This window comes from Maylandia zebra, linkage group LG17, assembly GCF_041146795.1.
Source record: "Maylandia zebra isolate NMK-2024a linkage group LG17, Mzebra_GT3a, whole genome shotgun sequence".
Lineage (NCBI taxonomy): Eukaryota > Metazoa > Chordata > Actinopteri > Cichliformes > Cichlidae > Maylandia > Maylandia zebra.
Window position 1 is genome coordinate 37361494 of NC_135183.1, and position 26236 is coordinate 37387729.

At 40.6% G+C, this 26236-nt stretch overlaps 1 protein-coding gene across 1 annotated transcript in view; it reads right to left on the minus strand.

The window, feature by feature from the left end:
- tafa2 (TAFA chemokine like family member 2) overlaps nt 1–26236 on the minus strand; it is an 80880-nt gene that overhangs the window by 16550 nt on the left and 38094 nt on the right. Inside the window, exon 2 of the mRNA XM_076875673.1 lies at nt 20397–20500. Coding sequence (XP_076731788.1) covers nt 20397–20499 — 103 coding nt within the window. The 5' untranslated portion in view covers nt 20500. The remainder of the gene's footprint in view (nt 1–20396; nt 20501–26236) is intronic.

Here is a 26236-nt window from a genome sequence, read left to right on the forward strand (position 1 = left end):
GAAGTCTGATTGCTGAAACTGTAATCCAGCTCTTTACAGAGGATAATATGGTGACCAGTCAGCCTCTGGCATCATTTGCACAATAAATATAATCGTAAATATGTCTATGTAAAAATAGAAAATGGCACTGTGTATATGAAGAATTACTCAAGTATGATGCTGTTCTAGATTTATCCCAGCAAGCAGCATTCTGTCGAAACAAAAAGCAAACAAACAAACAAACAAAATCAGGTCTGTGAAGGCAAAAGTGCAGCACTGCAGTATGTGGAGCCAATTTCCAGATCACGCTCTATTGTCTGAATTATTTAGAGCCTGAGCTGCTCCATCCTCTTTTAATTGCATGTGACATTTTCATGAGGTGTCCTTCTGCTGAGATACACACTGCTGCCGCTGCGGTAAACAGTAAATCTGAAACGACTGCATGAAACTGGTCCTAACAGTCTGTACTCGAGCAACTCAACTAAGCCTGGTTAATTTCATTTTCACTTCAGCGTGTTACGTCTGTGGACAGCAACAGTTTGGCTGCTGTAACAAGCAGCTCTAAAGGTGATAGAATCAGCTGCTTTTCTGAGACCGAATGATATTAAATCTGACAACACAAAAGCATCTGTTATCTTATTTGAGTTCAGAAAATATGACTTTTACTGAGGCTCTGATATTTGCTGCTCCATGTTTTTGGTTATCTAATCTCTACAAAGTGATAGGATCAAATATTTCACACATATTATACATGTTATCATCGGGCAAAAAAACCCACAATACTTAAAATACAAAAAGCAAAGAAACAACAACACAGGAAGAGCAAGGGGACGTCCTGTTTTTGATTATGCGTGTCTGCTCTATCCTCACCATCCTTTCTCAAATCACCAGGTAGGTAGCCATCCAAAAGTAGCGGGATGCTTACTGCAAATAAGAAAAAAAGATATGAAAGACAAACACACAGTAAGCTGAGCTGCTTTAGGTCTTTGTGCTGCCAGCGGCTACATACTGAGAAGCAATGGTGTTTCTGACTGGATTTAGAGTTCTTTTTGGATGCCTGCTCAGCGCACACTGCCAGCAGATACAGAGAAAAGCATTTCACTCAGGAATCATTCAGTCCTCCTCACACAGAGTCCATCTTTTAGCCTGCTGTGCTCCGCTTTGACAGAGAGGATCCCTCTGGCTCCGGATACACCACAGCTGCTGCTGCCGCGGTTATGTTTTTAGATTCGTCCTTCAAAATTTTATAGCACCAGCATCATGCCATGAAATTTAAATAACAGGATGCAGGGACTCCCTGATGGCTAAGCATGTCATGTAACTGCATCGTCCCCAGTCTGACTCTGGCTGGGGACTTTTGTTGCTTGTTGTAGCCTTTTCTCTTGTCCTATATGTCCTGTCTGCATCTCAACTGTGGTTCTATCCAAAAATGGCAAAAATGAAAACAGCCATGCATGAAAAACTAGACAAGCCTTTTTGAGAAGGACGCTGGAAACTATAAATATTTATGAGTGAGTACTCATAACTACTTATAGAGTAGGTAGTACTTCTTCTGTGAAGACATTAGTGGTGTGTGATACTGCATATTTTGGTATCAGTCAAATACCAAGTATATACTGTGATACTGACACAGACTCTTATCCTCTAAAGGCAGCGTATGCAGGGGAGAGTAGCACATTTTTCATTTCCAAACAACAACAATAATTTAACATAATTCATTTGGCTACATCCTGAACTTGGGGAACAGAAACAAAGTATTGATCTTGTCACACTAGTATCAATATGATACCAATACCAGCCTTGATATCAATACCTCGATCAATCTGCCCGCCTCTAGCAGACACATTGTTGGAATTGAGATAAGTGAGAGATGCAAGAGAATGTTGGTGTTCCAATTACAGCATAAAGAGAAATAAAGTTAGGTTATACTAACAGCAGGAATATTTCCAGGTTTTTTTAAGTTATGGCGAGCAAGGTAAGACCAAGAATGAGGAGGCTTTGGACCTAACCACACCAAACTGTCTACTTTAATGCTTATAGTTTAGTAAAATGTGACGTAGTCACCCAGAAACAGCTATAAACTAAGAAAATCACTGCATTTCAACCAAATCCCTGATTTATTTTTTTTTAACATAATGAAGTCATTTTTAATGCCTAAATCTAACCAGTTGATACATTTTGAATAAACAACATATTTTTAAAAAATGACAGTTAAAAATCTGTGATGTGTTTTAGTTGAATTGAGATGATTCTCCAGCAACTGCAACTCCAATCGCCAAAGTGGAAAATATTCATTTTTTCCAACATGAAATACTACAAACGAGCTGGGGCTGGTGCTGGATTGTGTTCTGGGATGCGAAACTAATTCAGAAACAGGACAAGACAATAAAAATCGTGTCCAGAATGATGAACCAATAGATAAGAGCCTGCATTGTCTATAATTCAGACAATACCTTATAATTACTGTATATTATTTAACCACTGTAAAGATCGAACCAACACATCGTCACGATGTACACTTGAGGACTGTTTATTGAAGCATCACACGTTTTTATGGTTCGGCACCATGTTCGCTAACTTTCCAGTTAGTCGTCTGCACACACGCACGCACGCACGCACACACACACACGCGCACACACACACACACACACACACACACACACACACACACACACACACACACACACGCGCACACACACACACACTCCCCCCCCTCTCTGGTCTCCGGCTTTACTATATAAAAAGAGAAAAACCTCATTAGGCAAATCATCTCCACCTGTCCCTCCAGCCTTGGCTCCGCCCCCTTGAGCTCACTGCGCCACTCCTCCCCTGCAGCTGACCACACCTCCACCACAACCATATTTAGCCACATTTATAGTTACATATTAGAAGAACTATTTTATTTTATTTTTTTTAATGGAAAGCAGTGATTTTCTAAATGGAAAAATATCAACTGAACAAGTACAGATAAAAATAAAAAACAGTATTATTATTATTATTACTGAACCTATGCAAATGTTCTTACATGAATTTTTCTGATGTGAAAATTGTTAATTATATGAAACATTCACTTTCTTAACAGGAGTATCCCACAGACACATAGTACCTGCTAATATGTGCTAATTAACATAAAAATAAGATGCAATTTTACTCAAAAATGGAACATAGGCCAACTGGAGGGGCTAATGTGGCTGTAAACCACACAGCAAACCAGATTATTTGTCAGATAATTGTATTGAAAAAAATTCCCCAAAAGGCACAAACACAACAAACACTGCATGAGGTGGCTGAGATGACACCTAGCAGACGGCTGAGAGCCCATTTGACCTGCCTGTCAATGCAACCACGGCTATAGCAAACTATAATGCACGTCCTAACAAAATGAAGCAGGTAATTAAAAGAAAATCAACCCAGGTACATTTGTTATAACCAGAACAGGCTATAAAAGACAGCTTCTCCTGTAAATTTGTACACTGTACCAAAAATAGCTCAGAAAGGTTCAAATAAATTGAACGGCTCTATAAACCAAAACCTAAAGATATTACACCAGGGAGCTTAATAAAATAATAACTACAGATGGGCAGGATGGTTATGATCCATAGTCATTCACCACACCCACAGTCATTCTGATGACCTCTGTGGCAGCGGATGGACGAATGCGAATATGATCTTGATTTAAACTGAATTCAAATAGCAGCAGCGTTTCTGTTTCTCTCTGCGACTAAGATGGATGTGTGATCGACAGCTAACAGGTCAACATGCAGGCCACAGAAACATCTCTTTATGGTAAAATATCCAGGACTACGCTGGGTTTCATCCCCACACAGTGCAGTCCCTCCACATTTCCTCTTCTCTCTTAGATTAACGTCCCTGTCTGCATGAAAACTCCCGAAGCCAGGTAGTGTGACACTGTAGTCTGGGGAACGTGAGTGTCTCCATGAAAAACATCAAACCACACTCACTGTGTTCCCTCTGGGTCTTAATCAGCTCGCTAAGCTCGTCCATCTTATTGTCCAAGGACCTCACATTCCTCATGATAATCGCTGGAACAGCTCCAGCACTGAGAGCCGGTTGTTTCCTCCGTAGCACCTTTGGGATTACAGGCCTCGCTCTGGGCAAGTAGAACTGTCAATGTGATCGTAACAGGCAAAAAAAACAACTGCAAATGATGAAACTACCTACTTGCCAAACAAAACACAACAATTACACCTTTGCATAAAATATAACGAGGAAGAAGAATCTGTTTTAAAAAACACAGAAATATCTACATATCATACAATTTTGTAATATTATGGATGCCACAGAGCATTTTTCAAACTTTCTACCACTGTTACTGTTAACAAAGATGTGTAATGTTGCCCCAGCGGACTGTTTAGTACCAGTCCATTTCACTACATTTGTGTTTGAGGATAATCTAATGCAGAGCAAATCCAGTTACAAACAAACGCCTTCTGGCATTTTACATTACCTTGCAGGAAACCAAGACGATTATGTGCAGTAAAGATGGGAAGCACAATTGTTATTTTGGTTTACAAGATTTGGTTTATTTTAGTATTTTAAAGCAAAAAAAAAAAAATATCAGCCAAAGGGAATTTTGGAAAATAAATCCCCCCAACTATATTAGTGAGAGAAAGCCAGAAATATGAACCCTGCTGGAAATTTCCAGAGGCAGAGTGAGCAGTCTGCTGCTTTGCAAAGCTAGTGAATTGTGCCTGTGGGGGTAAACACGACCCCCTGGTACAAAAACTCTGAAGCTAAAAAGAAAAAGAATTATGAATAATAAGGAACAATGTAAGTAAAAACGTTCATCAAGAATTTATAACAAAAATATATACACAATGTAAAGAAATGCATTTGACTGTATATTGTTTTATAGTAAACTTGAATGCATTTCCTCAGTGAAATTTGCAGTGTTGTAGAACAAAATTTCCGCGCTTCCTTCGCTGAATCCACAGACTGGAAATGATACAGAGAGTCTGCTGATATCCATATGAGCCAACACTTCACCGTTTTTACCTTCGGTACAATATGCTCAGCATGCCACTGCGAAAACTGAGTCGCATGACACATTATTCCTCACATCTGGCGTGTTTAAGCCCAGAGGCTGATAGTTGCTCTCTTATGATTCTCTCACAACTCTGAGCTCTGAAACCCAGTGAGAACTAGATGTGCTCTCTGCCCTGCTGCTCCCACCATAGTATGTATACGCCAGTAAGACTGATCAATAATTGCACAGCTGACAGTGAATACGAGGCTCTAAATGCACCATAAAATTGTACGTGATAGTCAAAATTGACACATTTAAATTTCCTAAACTGTATCACTTAGTAGATTTTTCATCTTAAGATAAAATACAGTTAGGCTGTCCTCTGAATGGCTCCTAATAATGTGCTATTCATATACAGCCTTCCTCTTGGCATTCATTTCTATTCTCTGATGATTGTTCAAAGGATGTAGATCAGTACCAGTGACTAACATGTTTCTTATTAGGTGTCATCTAAGTGACATGAATTTAAACACATCCCATATCCAAAAGCTCTAATTTAATACTCCAATGAATTATTAAAAAAAAAAAAGATCAAATGTTTGAAATGAACTAAGACATTTTCTTTGGTGTATTTCTTTCTCCTTCAGTCTTTCACCTCTACCTTATCTCTGTCCTTTAAACTTTATGTCATTTCTTTTTCAAAGCACCCTTCTCTTACTGATCACAGTACAGTCACGAGTAGGAATGTAACCCATGACTCGTCTTTTCTGATTCTTGGCCCTTAGTCTTTATAATGCGTAACATGAAACATGTTCATAGGGCTGACCTCTGAAAATCACTGCTTTGAAGCCTTACTCAGAGATCCTCTATTTGTGTCCAGTCCTTTGAGCATTGATTTATCCACATGACATCATGCAATGTTCTCGTGGTCAACCAAAGAAAGAAGCCAATTTGCATGTGGAGCGATATTCTTGCTGCTGACTGACCCTTTCACTATAAAACACATCGCCTTGTTAGTGATGTGAGCATCAACAGCAACCTTAGCGGGTACTCCGTTCCAGCTTTATATGTATTTAGGCTCATAGACGCAGTCAAGATGACCAGCTGAAGTTCAAGTTTAGGCATCAAAGGTTTAGGGGAAAACAGTGGTCCCCAACCCCCGGGCCACGGACCGGTTTGGTGCCGGGCCGCTAGAGTTGAGGCTCGGGTGTGAAATTTATGGTTTTCAGGATTTTTATCGTTAACTCTGTTTCCCTGGGTCTTTCCCCGTGTGTTATGAATAATTGTTCTTTTTTGGTACCGGTACTGGTTTTATTTTGTTGTATTTATCTGCAACATGTTAAAGTTCGGTCCGTAAAAATATTGTCGGACATAAAGCGGTCCAAGCGCAAAAAAGGTTGGGGACCGCTGGGTTAGAACGCACCATTTCGCAACATAAAACACGCTGAAGGGAAAACTTTACCTACAATAAACTTTTCCAATATTTTCCTTGTTTGCTACGGTTATACATCCTCCGTCTCACTGCATCTATTTCAAACCGTAAGACACGCCTGTCGAACTCTATCGAGCTGCTCTATATGCTGAATAATTACGCTGAAGGGAATTCCCACACTCACACTGATTTTACAAAATACAAAAACAATCTGTCACTGTGACGGTAGCAGCTAACAGTCTCTGCTTGTGGCGGAGCAGTCAGGTCTTTCGATCACAAGATCATCTCCTACTCCATCTCCCAACTTTTGATGCTGCCCAAGCATTCGCTCCTTTAAGACGATCCTTTGAACCAAAGCTGTTTCCGTGTGGAGGGATGGGCATTTTTTCCCTCTCTGTGCACGACTGAAATTACTTTGCTTAAGAAGCTTTTATACATTGGTCTCTGGAGACGGAGAAACTGCAAATGCATCCCTGCTCTGTATCATTCATGAAGCTGTTGTGAATGATAATGCAATCATTGCTTTGCTCTATATGCTGCATTGTGTGCAGCCAGAAACACCGCCTCACGTAGAGAGAAAACACCTTTAACAATGAGCTCACCGAGTGCGATTCCCCCTTTGCAAACCTTCATAATGAGAAGAGGAAGTGTCGTTCTATTTATTGCTTTATTCGTAGCTGTTTTGAGCAGCGACACATGACGGGTTTTTTCACATGAGGCACAATCTTGCAACCATGTTCGCAAATCTGATTCAGGACACTGAACTCGATGCAAATGAGAATATGGTTTGTTTGTTATGTTTAATATGGGGGTCCAATAGTGTCTCCGAGTGTTAGTTACTGCTCTCTCAAGGGTGCAAGGAATGTTTTCCTTTCTTGGCAGGATGCTTGTTATCCAACATATAAATCTTTTTTATTACAAAGAGCAGAAAGTGCAAGGTGCAGAGCAAGCAACAATCTTTGATGCATACAACACAGAATGGAAGCCAGACATGGAGGTCATACCTCAGTGTAACATTTACAGTAGTACATACAGAAGGCACCTCAGATGCTATACTGCAAACTGAATCTTCACCTGTACCAGCTCAGTGCTACCTGAGTGCTGCTAACGTCTAAAAATACTGAGTATAAACCTTCAGAAATATTTCACTCCTCTCAGGTTCGAGTTCTACTTACCGACCTGTGTGCTTTGATTCTTGCTAAGTGGTTTCCCATTGTAGACACTGAAATTCAAGGCCAGCACAATTTGAAGGTCAGAATTTAAGCTCTCTACAACCCACTTGGGTGACCACAAGCACTGTTTGCCGAGATGGCAATGCAATATAAAAATTAGGTAGAGATGCCTTCCTACTGCTTTTCTGGTAAAAACTCTTCAAGTCCTACAGTTGTTTTTCACATAACTGATTGATTAGGTTTTAAGCTTTATTGAAGAGCAGCTCTTACAAAGCAAGCCTTAGTACATCAAGGTTATAGTCTGTGAATGCTTAGTGGCACATGGTATGTGGAATGTTTTTCTTGAGCTGTTTCTTAAAGGTTTTGCAAAATTTTATAATTTTAGTCTTTGCTTCAAACATTACACGTTTATCATATCATCTATTACTGTTAGTATCTACATATCAACATAACAACACACAAAATCTTCTATTTATGCAAACATCTTGTATCAAGGAGACATGTCCAGCCTTTGTAACAGGTAAAAAAAACTTGTACAGCATGATATGTTTAGCCCTGACTGTGGTCTAGCAACGCACATAACAGAAAGACCGTTATTTAGTTTTACCCAAGTAGTAGAAAGATTTGTGTCTATTCTAGTTCCATTGTCAAGCTAGCTAGCTAACAAGAAGAGAGTCTTTTTTTTAGGCAACAACATTACATGTGCTTGGCTTTACTTTGTGTCCATGTGTAATCTTCACTTTAAAAGAATTAAAATAAATGTGTTCATGCTGGCCAGATTATCTTTGAGTGCTTAGCATCACACTTTCTGGTGTTCCTAGCAGTCTTCCAGTTCTGCCCCTTTTTTTCAGTTCCTCGATGCTCTTTTCCTGCATGACATTTTTGTCTACCTGCATAGTTCACTTTGCTTGAATGCCCAGTTTCAGTATCCTACATTTGATAGCTCATCTCTGTGATTGTTACAAACACTGACCTGTTGGAATTCATGCACCACATAACTCGCGTAGCATATGCACAGTGTAGTGCACAGAAGTGTACTAACAATCAATCAATCAATCACCTTTATTTATAAAGCAAAACAACCACAGCTGACAGAAAGTGCTGTACATTGGAATCAAAAAAGAAAATTACATAAGATATAAATAAAAGCCAAATAAAAGAAAGAAAAAATAACAGAAGAATTATATTTCAAATACTGGTGGCTGTTTGGGGTCAGTCCTTTAGTCGCCTCACCAACCGCTGCTATAACAAATAGTTCCATGTTTGTTCCATGAACTGGTTAACTTGGATTGTCTGAGGCTGGAAGTTAGCGTAACCTAGCTAGCCCGGTTCAGCTCTGAGACCAGGCCTATGGGGGCGTCCACATCATAGGCTGCATCCTCCTGAGGACCAGACCTTCACAGTCTACGTGGGCCGGAAGTGAGCAGCTGTGAAATGGGCCTTCAGTTTTGCATCAACAGCTGTCTCGGTAGAGTTTCATAAACTTGGCCATCTGCCCATTTCTATTGAAAATATAACAGGACACTGGAGTAAATTCTGTTTAATCAGTTTTCTATTTGACATTTATTCAGCTGTGTGAAAACTATAACTTTAATCTCAGCAAAACCAATTTACTCAGGAACAAATAAAACCGAAAACATCGGGGCACTTTTGCAAAAATGTGATGTCTTGATAAATCGAGCAGATATTTGAAGTTTACACCGTTACATTCTCACCTGAAAATATCTTAAAAGTTTATTTTGTGACCCAGGAAGAGTAAAAACTGGAGTTTGGCTGGGCCACGCTATGAATTCTGGGATATGGTGGGCCACAAAGGACACACCCGACCCATCCTTCAAATTCGGGGAAAAGGAGAACGCATTTGTCGGCTGCATTCGGAGGAGTCTCTGCCTACAAATGCGGCCTCAGGAGGATGCAGCCCATGAATTTGGACCCTATTTGTCTTTCAACTACATTCACTTCCTGGGGTCACAGTGTCGATAAGGTGCAGGAAATAGGTCAAGTTTATTTATATAGCCCATTTCCAAATAGTCCATGCTGCACAAAGTGCTTAACAATGTAGAATAATGCAGTAAAATATAGAAAAATAAATAAATAAATAAAATAACTAAAGGAAAACAACTAAAAAAAACAACTAAGGCTGTTAAAACCAAAATACTTGGTCAAAGTGTGACCATAAAAATGTGATCAAGTGTTTGTGCAGATCTAATATTTAAGGGTAGACTATTGCTCTGGGACCTGTCGCCACAAGACTTCAGTTTAGTCCGTGGAATGGATAACATTAGTTTTGAACTGGACCTCATGGTTTTCTCTAGAGCATAAATAAATAGGAGCTCAGACGGGTACGAAGGGGCTCGGCCGTTAAGTGCCTTAAAAACAAGGAGTAAGAGTTTAAATTGGATCCTGTAAGGAAGCCAGTGTAGAGATGCTAAAACTGGGGTAATATGATCTTACTGTTTAGTGCCAGTTAGCAGACGAGCAGCTGCATTTTGGACCAGCTGCAGACGATAAAGAGTAAAGTACAAAGAATTGCAGCAGTCCAGTCTGCAAGTAATAAAAAGATGAATAACACGTTCAAAGACATTAGCTGGAAGGTATGGCTTTACCTTAGCTAGCTGTCTTAAATGAAAAAGGCTGGATTGGACTACTGCTGTCACCTGCCCACATAGTTTGAAGGAACCATCGAGGTTTTTTTTCTTACAATAGGAAGATAATGGGCCCAGAGCACTGTCAATGTGATTATTAACGAAATTACCAAAATGACAACCCCTGTTTTGTTTTCATTTAATTTAAAAGAAATGACCTCTGGACCAAACCAGGAAGCCATCTCCATGGTATAAAGCTAACACACCATTGGCTTAGCTTCCTATATACCATGCAGACAGGAAAGTTTTAACAGCTCCCTTCAGACTTATACAAAGCACCTCCTTTATTTAACGTAAGATGCATCACTGCAAGTTCTGTGGTTGTTTTGATGCATACACATATTTACATTTACTATCAGAAGACACAAAAGGCACAGGAGGAAAAACAAATAGCAACGCATTTAGAATCAATGTACAGTCGATTATTGTAGATGCTATTTAAAATAAATCAGATGTCCCCATGACTTTAGATCCAAGCCATCCTGTCTGACTCCTATCTCTGCTCAATAAGGCACAAGCACAAAGGTGAACGGAGTGACCAGAGACACTTATTAAGTTTGTGTTGTAAACATCCACTGTTGTAAAGGACAGACTCCTCTGTAGCAAGCTGGCTTGACAGGAGAGTGCAAAGGCAAACCTTCTTTTTAAGAAATCAGAGCAGAAAATAAACCAAATTTGCATAACTGTCAGAGAGCAGCACGTTTGATGGCGCAGCCATGATCCTGTCTTTGCTGACACAAACTGGTTATCTAAAGAAGCAAAACCTCATGTCTGTGCATTATTAAAATAGTTTTTCATCTTGTTGAAATGAAATAAATTTGTCCCTCTTGCCAGCAAGTGAGCTTAGGTCCCTCCTTCTTCCAGAAGCCAGAACATGTCTCTATTGGACATGTTCTGGCATCATTTTATCTCTTAAATGATAACAGGTTTACAGCGATACAAATAACACTCAGGGGAAATTAGTGGGCGGCGGTGGCTATCCGGGTGAAATGGAGCACGTGCGAGATTATTCTGATCTTCTTCCTGCTGAAATGATGAGCGCCTTGAATGGGGGATGGCTGCCAATCAAAGCCACTCACATCAAAGCGCTGCACTCCCAGTGTAATTGGTGGACAAAGAGGAGAGAGGTGTGTGCAATTTCTGTCATGCTCACGAATGGACATCCTGTCTGGCAGCAGAACTGCCTGCATACCACCAATTACCTGAGGCTGTGCATTGTCAGTGGGACTCCCAGTGATGAAACATGTGGGTTGGTCTTTGCTTGTAATGTTGCTGAGTTGCCATAATTGATCTCTGTGGGTTTACTGGTGACGACTCAACAACACTTTTAATTAGGCAATGGGAGACGAGTTTGACTCATACCACCAAAGTAGCCGTTTCAATCCAATTACTCCACCGTTTACCACTGTGAAATTTTATTTGTGATGCAGAATGGTGACAAATTCCTTTCGTAACATCTTGCATGAGAAGTGGCAGCCTATGTGGCAGCTCTCCTCAGTGCATTTGTTCTGTGTGCCGCTTTGCATTTGTCACTCTGTTTTGGGAGAATCGCACAAGCCTCCGCGGGTCTCAGTAGCTCCCAGAGAGCTGAGTGAATGGATGGAACGGCACTAACCAAACTTATAGAGAGAGGAAAGTTGTTTATGTCTTGGCATGGGGAGATGCATTATGTTGAGCCTCTTTAGGCCACTTGATTAATCAGACAGAGCACATGATGTGACTGAGACACCTAATAAAAACCTCTGTCTCTGCATCAGATCTGACATTTGCTGAACCTGCTCCAGAAGGACATGAAATGAGTGACTTTGTTATTCTGCTAGTTTCTTATATTAATATTTCAGCTAAAAGAGAGGAAGCCCAGAACTAGAAGACTTGTACAGTGTTCTGTGCCGCGGATCAGCCCTGATGACGTTTTCATTGTTTGGTCAAGTTACTTGAAAAAAGTAATTAGTTACTGACAGAGGCGGAGCCAGACATTTGAGACACCCGGGGCTTAGCCCTAAAGGGTAGTATGCATGTGGGATTTTTTATTTTTTTTTTGGGGGGGGGGGGGTTAGAAATGACTGAAAGATTAATAGGCTCTGTTTTGAGTTTTGTTCAAAAAAGAATGACTTCATATAGGGAAAAATATATATCACATATGCAGGACACCTTAAACTAGTTTTTTAATTAAGCAGCAAAGCAGAACAAAGTCGGGCTGTATCAAGACACGAGGACTAAACCCCAATTCAACCAGACCCAGAACTGATCCAGAATTAAAACAGGACTACAAGAGTTCAAAATCAGGACTACTGAGGACTTAACCAAGACAGAACCAGAATCAGAACTAGATGATAGTAGCACTAAAAATCATCATAGACCTGCACTACACTTAATTTTTTAATTCTACCAAAGTCCACTATTTAGATTGAGAAAAGTTTATATAATTATTTAGCCTTGTTGTGCAAACAAGCCTGCATAACTTAATAAATGTAGAATTTGAAAAATAGTATACCTAAAAAGAAACACTAGGTACGAGATACATGAGTACCTATGATACGGTGATACTTTTGGTAAACAACCATTTGACTAACATGTGTGTCTCACCTGCTCTTGTTCATCTCTGTTCTGTCCTCATTCTCCATCTCCCTCTCTCTCCCTCTTTGTGCTGACAATCATCAAATATACAGTTGAAACCACATATTTATGTACTCTTCAGATCAAAACACAAACACTTTTTTAATTGTAAGATCAAATCAGACTAAATGTTTATTTTTTAGATAAATATAAAAAACATATTTGTTAACTTTAAGAGTAAAGAGAGAAACTGTCTGTATTTCTTAATTGCAAATGGCACCAAATTGTATTCAAACTTGAGCCACATTTATGGAGCTCCACAGTTCTTTTCCTGGTGTTTTGGTTGATATCTTTTAATTTTCCCATGTCACAGAAACAGGCTCTGTGTTTTGCCTTATATGCATCCACAGCTGTGCCACCAATTTACTCACATGGACTCTACTAACCTATCAGAAGCTTCTTCAGCTCAGAATGGAATTGTCTGGAGTTTCTTATTAATTAACAAACTTAGTGTATATGTGCTCCTAAATTTGATCAAAGTGATAAAAAAACAGAAAGCTCTGTCTCTCTTTATTCTGACATTTAACTAATTCAAAAGATATTTCAATATTTATCTAAAACAAAAGTTTACTCTAAATTGATGTTTTACAGTAAAAATGTTTTATGTTTTCTCCCTAAAGTGTAAATATCTGGTTACAAATGTGAATATCCTGCTGTGTACTGAAATCCCTCTTGTTTTGCATAGAAATATACTGAACAACATACAAAGCATAATATATAAATAACATTTACCTGAGTTTTTTCTTTGAAAGAAGCCTCTAATGTCCATTCTTATGTTTCAGTACATAACTGAAACCGATTTAGTCGGGGAGGGTAAGAACTGAAAATATGTTGATTCACTTGAAGAGCAAGTAACGTAATATTGGTCAAGTGATCAGTTTGATATCAATCTTTCGTGATGCACCGTCATATTTACATTATTTGTACGGTATGAATGATTTGCTTTGGTACCCAGGGGCCCGTTCTTCGTACGTCGCTTACTACACCAAGATCAAATGACACATCCAAGACCAAACCATCGCGCTAACCGTGAGCTCGCTAATCCGGTTCTCCGAACACACCTGCTGTTGGCGATCAGTACAGCTGGATGAAGTAATGTGAGATCACTGGGTGTTGTAAAAGGGGCTACGCATCGATAGTAGAAACATTGATCGGCAACCCTCTGATTGGTAGGCGAAAATGTCGAAGGAGCGCGCTCGGTATTCTTCGGCAGCAGAGCAAGAACTCTTGAGTGAGGGATTTTAGGAGTTTCAAAGTTTAATCAGAACGCAAGGGAACACTGCAAAGGCTGCAAAAGCAAGGAGAGAGGGCTGGCAGAAAGTTGCTGACAAATTAAACTCGTAAGTAATTTAATAATAACAATAATAATGGAGTGGATTTGTATAGCGCTTTTCAAGGCACCCAAAGCGCTTTACAATGCCACTATTCAGTCACTCTCACATTCACACACTGGTGGAGGCAGCTACGGTTGTAGCCACAGCTGCCCTGGGGCAGACTGACAGAAGCCAGGCTGCCATATTGCGCCATCGGCCCCTCTGGCCAACACCAGTAGGCGGTAGGGTAGATTTATTATATTACACTATATTATCCAATATTATATTACATTATATTATATTATGTTATATTATATCCCCTTACACATTAGAGCCACAACAGGACCCACTAGAACATGGGAACAAGTAAAAGTGAAATATAAGAATATGCTACAGAATGGTAATATTTATCACTTATATTGCTTTTTGTCTCTTGGAAAGAGACCCTGGAATAATCTGTTTGTTTGTTCATAACAGCAACCAAGAAAAGGGCAGAGCAAAAAAAAGACAGGTGGTGGTCCTGCACCCCCTCGTCAACAAGTTGGTTAAGTAAATAATACCCTCACGGGAAAATCGATATCTCTCTATGAGCACACTGTCGCGCTGAGCTAAAGGATCCTGTCTGTCCCGCAATATACGCTGAATTCTGAGGACTCTCCTTATCAATCTTGCACCTTCCGCAATGGGTGGCTCGCGTATACGGACAGGACATGGCTGCGACAGGCTTCCCAAATCCACCTTCGCTTTTATAGCCGTGGTCTCTCATCTTGATTACACGAAGTAATTTGCAATTACTACTGTGAAATATGAATTACATCTGTAATAATCACATACATGTAATAGAATGTTAATAGTACATTTCCCTTTTTTAGGAAATGACCTGTATGTATCTGTATGAAATCAATAGAAGGATCAGGTGCTGCATTATCTTTAGTTACATTGATGTTATTTATTTATGGTGAAACAGTGGTGGAATATCGCTGTTGCTTTCGTATAAATGAAGCGGACATACCTGCGTGGCCGCGATCTAATCCTGTTTACATAAAGTAAACCTGCTCCCGAGCAGGTTTACGCTTATGGCTCTGTTGCTATGGCAGCAAGTCCCGGATGAGCTTCGGGGAACCGACTGATCCAGGATCACGCAAAATCGTCAACAATCTAATCCAGCTAACCTACTTAGTGAGGTACGAAGAACGGGCCCCTGGGCCCTATTTCAGGAAGCCGGTTTAGTGCAAACTCTGAGTAAGTATACCCTGAGTTAACGAAAACTCTGGGTTGTCGGTTTCACAAAGCGAGTTTAGATTAATTCTGAGTGAGTTACTATGACGACACACTCCGTGAAGCTAACCTGCCCCCTAGCAGGTTTACTTCAACTAACCCTAACTTTCTCCGCCTCTTTGTCGGAAACCTGACAGTAGGAAGTGTCAGACATGGCGTGCTCCTTCCTTGAAGAGCCAGTAGATCATGAAGCCCAAATTCTCCGCAGAGCTCTCCGCCGGGAGAGAGTGATCAGAGCGCGTTTGGACATTTTATCATTTCCTGATGATTTTCTGTGCGAACGTTACCGTTTTTCAGCACAATCTATAATTTATTTTAATAACATCCTCAGGCCATATATTACGCATGTGACACATCGCGGACATCCTCTCAGTTCATTACATATTATTTGTATTGCACTTCGGTTTTTTGCAAACGGGAGCTTTCTGTATAATATTGGTGACGCTGAGCACGTTTCCAAGGCTACCGTCTGTCGGGCAGTCAGGAATGTTACAGTTGCACTGAAACGTCTCCTGTACTCGTTTGTGGTGTTCCCCGGTCATAGACCCACAAGATTTATCAAAGAGGGATGCCACAAAATTGCAGGTATCAGGATGAACGAAACTTAATACATGATGTGGTGATACTTGGACTACTACTTAAATTTTACATTTATTTTCAGGGTTCCCAGGCGTGATTGGCTGTATAGATGGCACTCACATTCCAATCATTGCTCCTTCAGTAAATGAAGGAGACTATGTGAACAGGAAGTCTTTCCACAGCATTAATGTACAGGTACATAGTTCCCTGTAGCATTTCAAACTAACAAATTATTTCATTATAGTAATGGATGCTAATTTGTGTTCTCTGCACTGTGAAGATCATATGTGATGCTGCCAACATTATCACAAATGTGGAAGCCAACTGCTCAGCCTCTGTGAGTGGTGGTGGTGGTGGAGGACCCCCACCTGTTTTTCGGGCCTCCGCTTTTTTTCTGTTGGCTATAACGGGTCACATTTGAGCACACAGAGTAAGCAAATATGTACTTGTAATGTGCTCAGATAATTTCAATAAGTGCTTACAGAAAGAAAATTAATGTAGCCTCTAACTGCAATTGATTTACATGGGACAAACAGACCAAGCACTATGGCTCATACTACAATTACACCTCACCTGTTTGGACTATATTTTTAGATTTCATTTTTACTTGCTGCCAGGAACGTTTGGGGCCTGTTGGGTTGCACCTGCGCTCACATCACATCACAAAATAAAATTTATAAAATAAAAAATAAAATATAATATAATAAAATGGCAGCACGGTGGCACGGTGGTTAGCACTGTTGCCACACAGCAAGAAGGTCCTGAGTTCAATTCCACCATCAGGCCGGGGTCTTTCTGTGTGGAGTTTGCATGTTCTCCCCGTGTTTGCGTGGGTTCCCTCTGGATACTCCGGCTTCCTCCCACCGTCCAAAGACATGCAGCTTGTGGGGATAGGTTAATTGGATAATTCAAATTGCCACTAGGTGTGAATGGTTGTCTGTCCCTATGTGTTAGCCCTGCGACAGACTGGCGACCTGTCCAGGTTGTACCCCGCCTTTCGCCCTATGACAGCTGGGATAGGCTCCAGCGCCCCCCGCGACCCTGAAAAGGATAAGCGGAAGCGAATGGATGGATGGATGGATGGATGGATAATAAAATAACGTGTTAAATGGGTGGAAATCCCTAGATCAATGTTTAAATTAACACTCACGCATTGACTCTGTCGGCTATGTTTTGCCATGCATGCTCCCTTTCTTTTGCAGCTGAGCCTGTGTTACTTTTTTTCCGCAAAATTTGCATGTTATCGGCATATGCTGCCATCAGAATTTCGGCCTCAAGCGCTGTGAAATACATTGACCGCGCCTTCTTTCCCTCCGTCTCCATGGTGACTCGCTTAATCTGTGCTCCACTAATCAGGGCTTTATGTATCCTCGTGCGCGCGCTTAACTTGGGGTTAAAGCAACTCCGCGTTGACTGAACTAATTGTTATCAGCCTTTCTGGAACCGAATATTCCGAGTTGGACAGTTCGGGGTTACTCAACCCTGAGTGTCGTTTTTCACTCTGAGTTTTCTAAACCGGCTTCCTGAAATAGGGCCCTGGTCAAACTTAAGCTCTCCTTAGTATGGCTGGCTCCGTTTCTCCAACAGCGCACTCACAGGCGGCAGCTGCCCCGCCCCCTCGCTCAGTCGCTTAGTGCCTGAGCTCGGATCATACCAATATCAGGGGGGACTTTTTGTTTTATACAGTTGTCAGCCAGACATCTAACTATGAAAAAATTACACTCCAAAAGACCCCGGGCTTCTGATAAAACAACCCGGGCTTAAGCCCAGTAAGCCACCCCCACGCTCCGCCCCTGGTTACTGATTACTTCTCCAAAAAAGTAATCCTGTTACTTTACTGATTAGTTATTTTCAAAAGTAATTAGTTACTTCGTTACTTTTTAAAACATGATACACAACCTGAATACATAATAAAGAAATAGACCTTTCAGCCCAATTCTATTTTTTCTGTATAATCCATCATAAAACTGAATCAAATGGAAAAAGTCTGTTTTTAAAACCTGTTTCATTATTTTTAATCTTTTAACTTTATGCAAAAATTAAATCATATGCAACAGTCTTTGACTTAAAGAAATTGTTGAACATTTAAACCAATTTTCTGCATATTCTAGCATATTTAAAAAAATATTTTTTGTGTTCACACTCTTTCAAACAGATGCACGTAAAACACAGCAGAAAATAAAATAAATCAAAGATTCAGCAGCTCTGAGTCCTGTCGCTCTTAAATCTGTTGTCACCTGTTTAGCAGGAGTGGGGCGGGTGGAGGTTTGCCCACAGTGGTCATGTCAGTGGGGGGATCCAGGGGTTTCTCTGTGAATGTCACATTCCCGTGGCAGCGTGCTCGCTGCTCGCTCAGATTTGAAGTCTAATTTTTCACTTTAGAAAGAAGTTTTCCTCCCACACAGAGTGCACAGCGGACGCTAATGTTTTTGTCACTTTTACAGAATCAAAGTAATGTGAGTATTTCCAAGCTTTAAACGCTTCACGGTTGTACTCTCTCCCACACTCCATATCTGCACACGTCTGTTACCACAGACGTCGCACGTGCTTACGTCACAGTCATGACTCATGAGACACTCTCACAAACAAAATCACCGTTTAGTAACGCAGCGTGCTTACGGGAAAGTAACAGTAATCTAATTACCTTGAGTAAGTAATCCCTTACTTTACCCGTTACTTGACAAAAGTAATCGGATTACAGTAACACATTACTTGTATTAGAGCTGTAAGCTGTAAGAACAAAAAACTTTGTGCCTTGAACCTCCAAGGACACCGGGACTCGAGCAGGTGTGAAGATCAAAAGGTTGCATTTTGGAGCATTAAGTAAGACCTGAATGTAAACGGTCACGTCTTGGATTGCTTCTCCAGTCGAATGCTGCTGTTTTGTCTGAGCTACCGCTGTCTCACTGATGCACACATTGTGTTCTTTGTACAGGTTATAGCAATAGTGAGATGGGTCACTCATAGCTCGCTGATATATAAGCACTTGCAGTGAGTCCCTTGGCATTATTGGTATAAACCCACTGCCATTTTTCCACTGTGGTATAGCAGCATGTTTTAACCCAAACATGCTGTGGCAATCTGTTTCTAAACCCAACCAAATAGTTTCAGAGCTTGAACCTGAGCAGCGAATCCAGTGACGTAAGCAAAACAGATCACTGAGCAAAAACACAAAGTTACCAACTGGGACACAAACCAGACTCCTTGCTGATAATCTTTTGACTTACTCGACTGGTAATCAACATGTTTCCTGACACGGCCTTTGCCCTGTTATCTCTTCATACACCTCCATTTTTACAACCAGAGGATAAAAGCATCAACATAAAGGACAGCTTAAAATGCCGACACAACCTACAGAACATCAGTGTTTGAGAGCCGAGGTAGAGAATCCACTGGCCCTGTTGCTTCAGGACATACAGCACTGATGAAAGCAATTTAAAGCACAGTGTTGCCACTATTCAAGACTTACTGTCAAAAAACCCAAACTTAACAATTTGCTTAGATGTTATTAAGATGCATAACTGCATCAGTTACTAATGGTCAGTCCAGTTATTCGTGCTGCTGCTGCAGCGGACACTCCTGGTCTGGCTTGCACCACAGTAATGGCAGCATTGCTACATGGTGGAGCAGACCAGATTTATATTGAAAATAAACACCACACCAGAGCGTTTGCTTGCTCTCTCTCTCCCTGGTCCTGTTGGTTGTGCTGCCACATACATCATAATTTTGTAAATCACTGAGCTAAACATGGAAGCTACTCAAATTCAGTTTATTAGTTAGCTTTTGTGTTTTTTAATATATATATATTACAATTGCTTGCTCCCACTCCAGTCCAAAATGAGTCTTTCTTCATGAGCAGAATCTTCTACTTCTGCCACTGGCGTTCATATACAGAGGGAAGGTCTCGCTGTCTAATCAGCCTAAAAATTCATACAGTTCATAGAAAGTTAACGCCTCCAGGTCACAAACACAAACTGAGAATGATTTCAGTGAAGTGATAGAAATCTCATGTCCAACATATTTCCATATTTATAGAGTTTAGCTTTTTGAGTGAGGGACAATGATAAGAAAGCAATGTTACACAGCTGGTGTTATTCTAAACAGATTATTCTGCATTCATCTCAAATTGTTGGTGAAAATACTTTTTGCTTGCTGGTTTGCACTGTGGCACTAAATCAGACAGTCAATGAGCAGCCTTAGTCTTTAATACTATGAAGGAAAGAAACAGTAAAAATATATGATTTTTATGAATATATTCTTTAAAAAAGAATATATTACTGACTGGGTCATAATTGTTTTCAAAGTCCAGACCAGTGATACCCAGAAGCAGTTCAGCACTACAGCCCACCACTGAAAACTTAAGAAGCAAAGTAAAAGCTGCTTTTGTTTCCTCACCTGTTGTTGCTTCTGCTGGTACAGACATCTCCCAGACGCTCATGACAAGCACCATTAGAAGTAGAGCTCCTTTGCTTCCAATCTGCGGGTATGGCTCACTCATCCTTAATAAAGAGGCGAGAGGAGAGGAGTGTTACCACAAATAACTCATTTATGATAGCTGCAGTTTGAAGCAATTTGAGGTGAAACCAGAAACACTATTTATAGCTATACAGAGATAAAGTTTACATCTAAATGATTCAGAGAAAGCTTGGGAGAAGGTGCTGTGACCAAACGAAACCAAAATCCAGCTCTTTCAAAATCATGAGTATGACCCAAGCAACACCATCCCCACGGTGAAACAAGGAGGCGGCAACATTATGCTGTGGTGTTCCTGCTAAGGACCAAGTAACAATTCCACTGCAATGAGGGGAAGATCGACCAGACCTCAGTCCTGCAGAAAATCTGTGGAGGGAGCTGAAGCTGCCAAGTTTCAGCCTAGAAATCAAAAGGATTTAGAGAGTTTCTGTAAAGAGGAGTGGTTCAAAGAGATGTGAGCAAACCAAATAAAAGAAGCACCTACCCACCAAGTACTAGGTCATGTTGTACACAGGGTTCAAATGACATACAAATCAATGTAGGACTTTCTGGAGTTTTGACTGATATTCTGCTGAAACCTCCATCAAAATTAGAGGCCCTACATTTCTTTGTAAGTGAGCAGATTAATAAATTCAGCAGGAAATTAAATAATTATTTCCCCCAAGGATGAAAGATGGCTAGATAGACATCATTAACTCACATTAAGCCCCCGGTTTATTTGCATTTACCAAACAAAAGCATCTATTATCATCTGTGTCAGCCTCTCCTCCTTTTTTTTCCATCCCTTCGCTCGCCTGAATGCATGTTTGCTCGTATAAAGCAGGGATAGAGGCTCTTATCCTCCTCCTTGCTTCTCAAAACAAACTACAGCTGTGAATGCACCCCCAGATCACTATCTCCAAATTCTCTCTTTCTTCCCCTGCGGCTCCCCTCGTGCTCAACCGAACACGAGGTGAAGGCTCTCTGCTGCCCCAACAGGCTTCAGCAAGCCTCTGTAGGCTCTACAGCAGAGCGGAGAGCGGGCAGGTCGCAGTGGCTATTCCATCCCTCCGCAGTGCCTTTTTCTCTGCACTCCCTCTCCCTAATGAAGTGTGGTGGAGCCAAGGCCACACTGCATAAACCGTCTGGCACAGTGTGTTATCACCGACAGACAATGATCAAATTTCAAAAGGGGGATGCGGGAGTGGTTCGGTAATTACTGGAAGGGGCATAGTATCGTATGGCGGGAGGGGACAAAGTTACAAGCTGCGTTTATGCCTTATTTACCACCTCCCGCCTCTTATCTGGCTGCCGCATTGACATATAGATTGGCTAAACCTCATTGGGGATCTCAGATTATTTGTGTAATTAAGTTTATTTTTGCAAAGCAAACATGACCTTTTAGCAAGGTTTTGTTAGAGCGCTCAGTGTCACACAGGAATTAGTATTGAGTTGTGTTGCTCCAGCAATAAAGAACAGGCAGAACTCACATGTTTAATGTGCCCTTTAAAGATATAAATAGCTGCCTGTTATCTGGACATGTAGGCGATAGCAGTGTATGGAAGGGGAAGTCTTAAATAATCGCTGAAGATTTATTTATTTATTAATTTTGACATGGCTTCATTTAATGAAATTTGACTTAAAGGTCATGAATAATTTCTACATCACATTTTCCCTGCTTTAAAAAAAAAGCTAAATATTTTTGGGAAATACTAATTGCTACCCAAAGCCATCACAGTGACAGCGAGACTACAGGAGGTCACCGAGAGCGAAGAAGTTATTTGAAGCGCCGCGGCTTGATTATGTCATTCCTTTCAGGTTTTTATAGGGATTAAACAAGATGCATCATGTTAATTTGTGAATTTCAGATGGTAAGTACCATCCAACTCTCGACAAAGGAAAGAGGCAGGAAAGAGCAAAGATGGGGGAATAATTCCAGTAATCTTAAAATAACCCAGATAACTCAATCTGAAAGACTCAAAGCAACGAGCGCACACATAGCTGAGATGTGACAGAGCAAAGAGACAAGCAGTTGCATGCAGTGGACGCAATAAAGCGTGGGTCTTTGACTTTTGATTCCCAAGTCCTCAAACTAACGATCAAAGCGGTCACTTGTTCCTACAATCTGATACAACCAACGTTAGTGAGATACAGGCACGAGTACTCGAAAAAAATGATATGTGGCATTTAATGAGATAGTAGAAGTGTAGAAGGCTAATCGCTCAGCTACAGGGCTCATTCATATTCTTCAAAGGGATTCTGATCATGAACCATAATGTTGTAACCACTAAAAGTAGCTGTGACACTGTGAAACGATGGTATGAGCTCCTGTAGAAACCATAAGTCTGTGTGATGTCAACCTTACTTTAACAAAAACGTGTTTCACTCACAGTGTCACAGAAAAGAATGACTCTACCCACAGTCCTAACATAAGGCAGCAAAGTGTCTGATTGAAAGAAAGAAGGTGTACTTTATTGATCCCCGTGGGGAAATTCCTCTCTGCATTTAACCCATTCACTGAGTGAAGCAGTGGGCAGCCATTGGGCGCCCGGGGAGCAGTGTGTGGGGCGGTACCTTGCTCAGGGGTACCTCAGGGTAGCTGTTCAGGGGAATCGAACCCCCGACCTTCCGATCATGGGGCCACCACTCTACCTACTGAGCTATCCCTGGTGGAAGTTGCTGTCGCCATGGAAATGTCAGGTTTCTTAGTCAGTGCTAAACTTTAGAAACCGCTTGAGCAGGCACAAACGCTACACACAAACTACCATTATACATTATTATATATGTATAATCTAATGCAGCGGTCCCCAACCGTTTTTGCGCCACGGACCAGTTTGTGCCCGACAATATTTTCACGGACCGGCCTTTAAGGTGTCACGGATAAATACAACAAAATAAAACTAGTACCGGTACCGAAAAAAAGAAGATTTATTCATAACACACGTGAAAAGACCCAGGAAAACCGAGTTAACGATAAAAACGATGACAAAATAACGCTGAAAACCGATAAAAACCCTGAAAACCATACATTTCACACCTGTGCCTCAACTCTCGCGGCCCGGTACCAAACGACTCACGGACCAATATACTGCTGTTCACAGCATAAATGTTAAGTTAAGCTAATTCCAAAACGTTCCAAAGGTCACTTGCTGTAGATTCTGGAATTTTCAGCAGTTTATTATTATGAGTAGTTCCTCTAATTTTAGGAGTAATTATGTATGCATTGTTGTACCTCTGACTTTATTTTCTGATCCAAATCCAGGCTTTGAATCAGTATTTGGCTCATAAACCACCTTGTAGCTAATCCCTATATTCTTTATTTAAGAATATAGGGATTTTCTGAAATGTCAATAGAGAAAATGAATGAGAAAGTCATTTCAGAAGCACAGGCCTTAATAAAATGGCTTGTGCCCTATAGGCAGGGGTGCACATAAGTGGTCCACAGGTGCGCATTCGCTGTCAAAATAAAAGACGCGCACCAAATAAGAAGTTGCAACATTTGCATACATAAGATTTTCTGGAGGAGGACAGACATTTGTTTAGAACTCTTAAAGATGTCGAAGAAGCTCCTTTAAGCAATTACTTTGGTGTTCCTCCACCTCCAAAGAAATGTCAGAAGGAGTCCGAACCGCAAAAGAAGCGTGTATTCTCGGAAAAGGGGTTGCAGGAGGTGAGCTGGTTTCAAACAAATGATGAACACACAGAGATGTGGTGCAGAATATGCTGTGAAAATCCCACTCTAGAGGACAAAAACATTGCCTTTTATATGTACGCAAATGTGCGTTGCAACTTCTTATCTGGTCTTTTATTTTGACAGCGAATGCGCACCTGCGGACCACTTATGTGCACCCCTGCCTATAGGGTAGCTGTAACAGAAGACAACAGAAAAGGTAAAGAAACGCAAAATTTGTGCAAATATTTTGCGCACTAAAAATATTTCACAGACAAATTTTGTGTATATATACATTACATAAAAGGTTTGCATCCAAAAATTTGGCATTTAATGTCATTTTTTTCTCAGCACTTTCAGGGTGTAGGGGCCTTTAGAAGCACATCATGGTGTGGATTCCAACACATCCACTAGAAACTTCTAGCTTATCCAGGTGCAGAGCTTCCTTCCCATCTAACATAACTATAGGTCCAAATAGCAGCTTGTGCAAACAACCCCTGGTATCATTTTATGAGGAGAGTGGTTTATGAGGAGAGTGGTCTATCTGTGTGATAAAGTGTGTTTTTTGGATTGTCATTTCCCATCTTGCCTTGCTTCAATTAGATCTCCTTTGTTTCCCAGGACACTTGCTGTGCATCCCAGAAATATCATTAAGCCACTTATCCACAAGAGGAGGGATAATGCAGCGCAAACACTAAATGGACCCAAGGTGATCCTTTATTTTCATAAAATATTTTTTTCCACCACTATTAAAGCCACGATTGCCAGTATCATGGCATTTAACAGTGTTTTCAGTGTAGCTACAGAGCGATTGTGAGGAAGGAAATTCACTGAAATGTTGAGCGTGATATCCAGGTAATGCACCAGTGTCTGCATTTTCTCAAATGGACCTCGATTGTACGCCCAGATACTTATACTGGAACAGTGTGTGCTTACGTTCACCTCCCAGAGACAGATTTATGGTCACCGATTAGCCGGAGAATTGGAGGCTGGGTTGAAATGGTGGCCAGTTGGTGTCGGTGTGCAATTCGTAGTAATAAGTGTGTGGGGGGAAAAAAGGGTCATTGGTGCCGCAGAGCAGGGCAGCGTTACAGCATCATTTGTTGGATGCTGTCGAAAGGTGCAATTCCATAAATGACATCTCATTGCACCTGAATGTGCTGCGTTGTCACTGGTGCTCGGCAGAGCGAGCCCCTGGAGATTTGTTACGCTTTGAAGCCAGTTTACGTCTTGACCTTGGCTTGAAGGTCTTTTGCATTTCTGCAACAATATCCTTATATTTAATATAAATAGACATTGTGATCCTGGCTGCATTATTGAAAGACACCTGTGGTACTCAAGCGATACTTAATCTTTATCAAGAGAAGAATTCCACAAGAGCCAAGACGACAGTTTTCCTGCCCTTGCTTGAAAAGAACCATTCACAAGCTGATCTGGTAAAGACGGATGAGACGACTGTGTCTTTGCAATAAGTCGTGGAGACATATCAACTCATGATAACAATGCATCTATGTGTAATTATTGTTAAGTACTCAGGTGAAATGAATTAGTGGCACTGTCATGGTTGACTCTATATTATTCAGCATTCACTTTATTTCTCTTTATCCAATCAGAGAGGCAGAAACAAATACCTGTGGCAGGTCACGTTTAAGGGAGCAGTATTATATTTGGTAGATAATAATTTCATTTTCTTTGGGATTCTTTTTCATCAGTTATTGCACTAAAACGTGGAGGTTGATGAAACCTTATTTATATACTTGCATAGTTTTAAATACGTACATTTTTATTTCTGTGGCTGTTGTACATGTGTAGCATTCATTGCACTGTTTAGCAAAATTTGTTTAAATGTTTAGAAATGAATATTGATTAAAAAAAGTTATTCAGGATTATCAGAAGTGTATTCAAATTGTCTATTGAAAGTTAGAACCGGTTACTGTTATGTACAAAACAAAGTCATAGTAAAATTCATCGACTAAACTCAAAAAGATTCTCTTTGTTCTTGTCAGTCTGAAAACCTTTTGCCATTTTAAATGACTCGATATGGAACTATTATCACAGAGGTCAAATGTGACATGATACTTTAAATCTTTAAATCTTTATAGTACAGTCATAT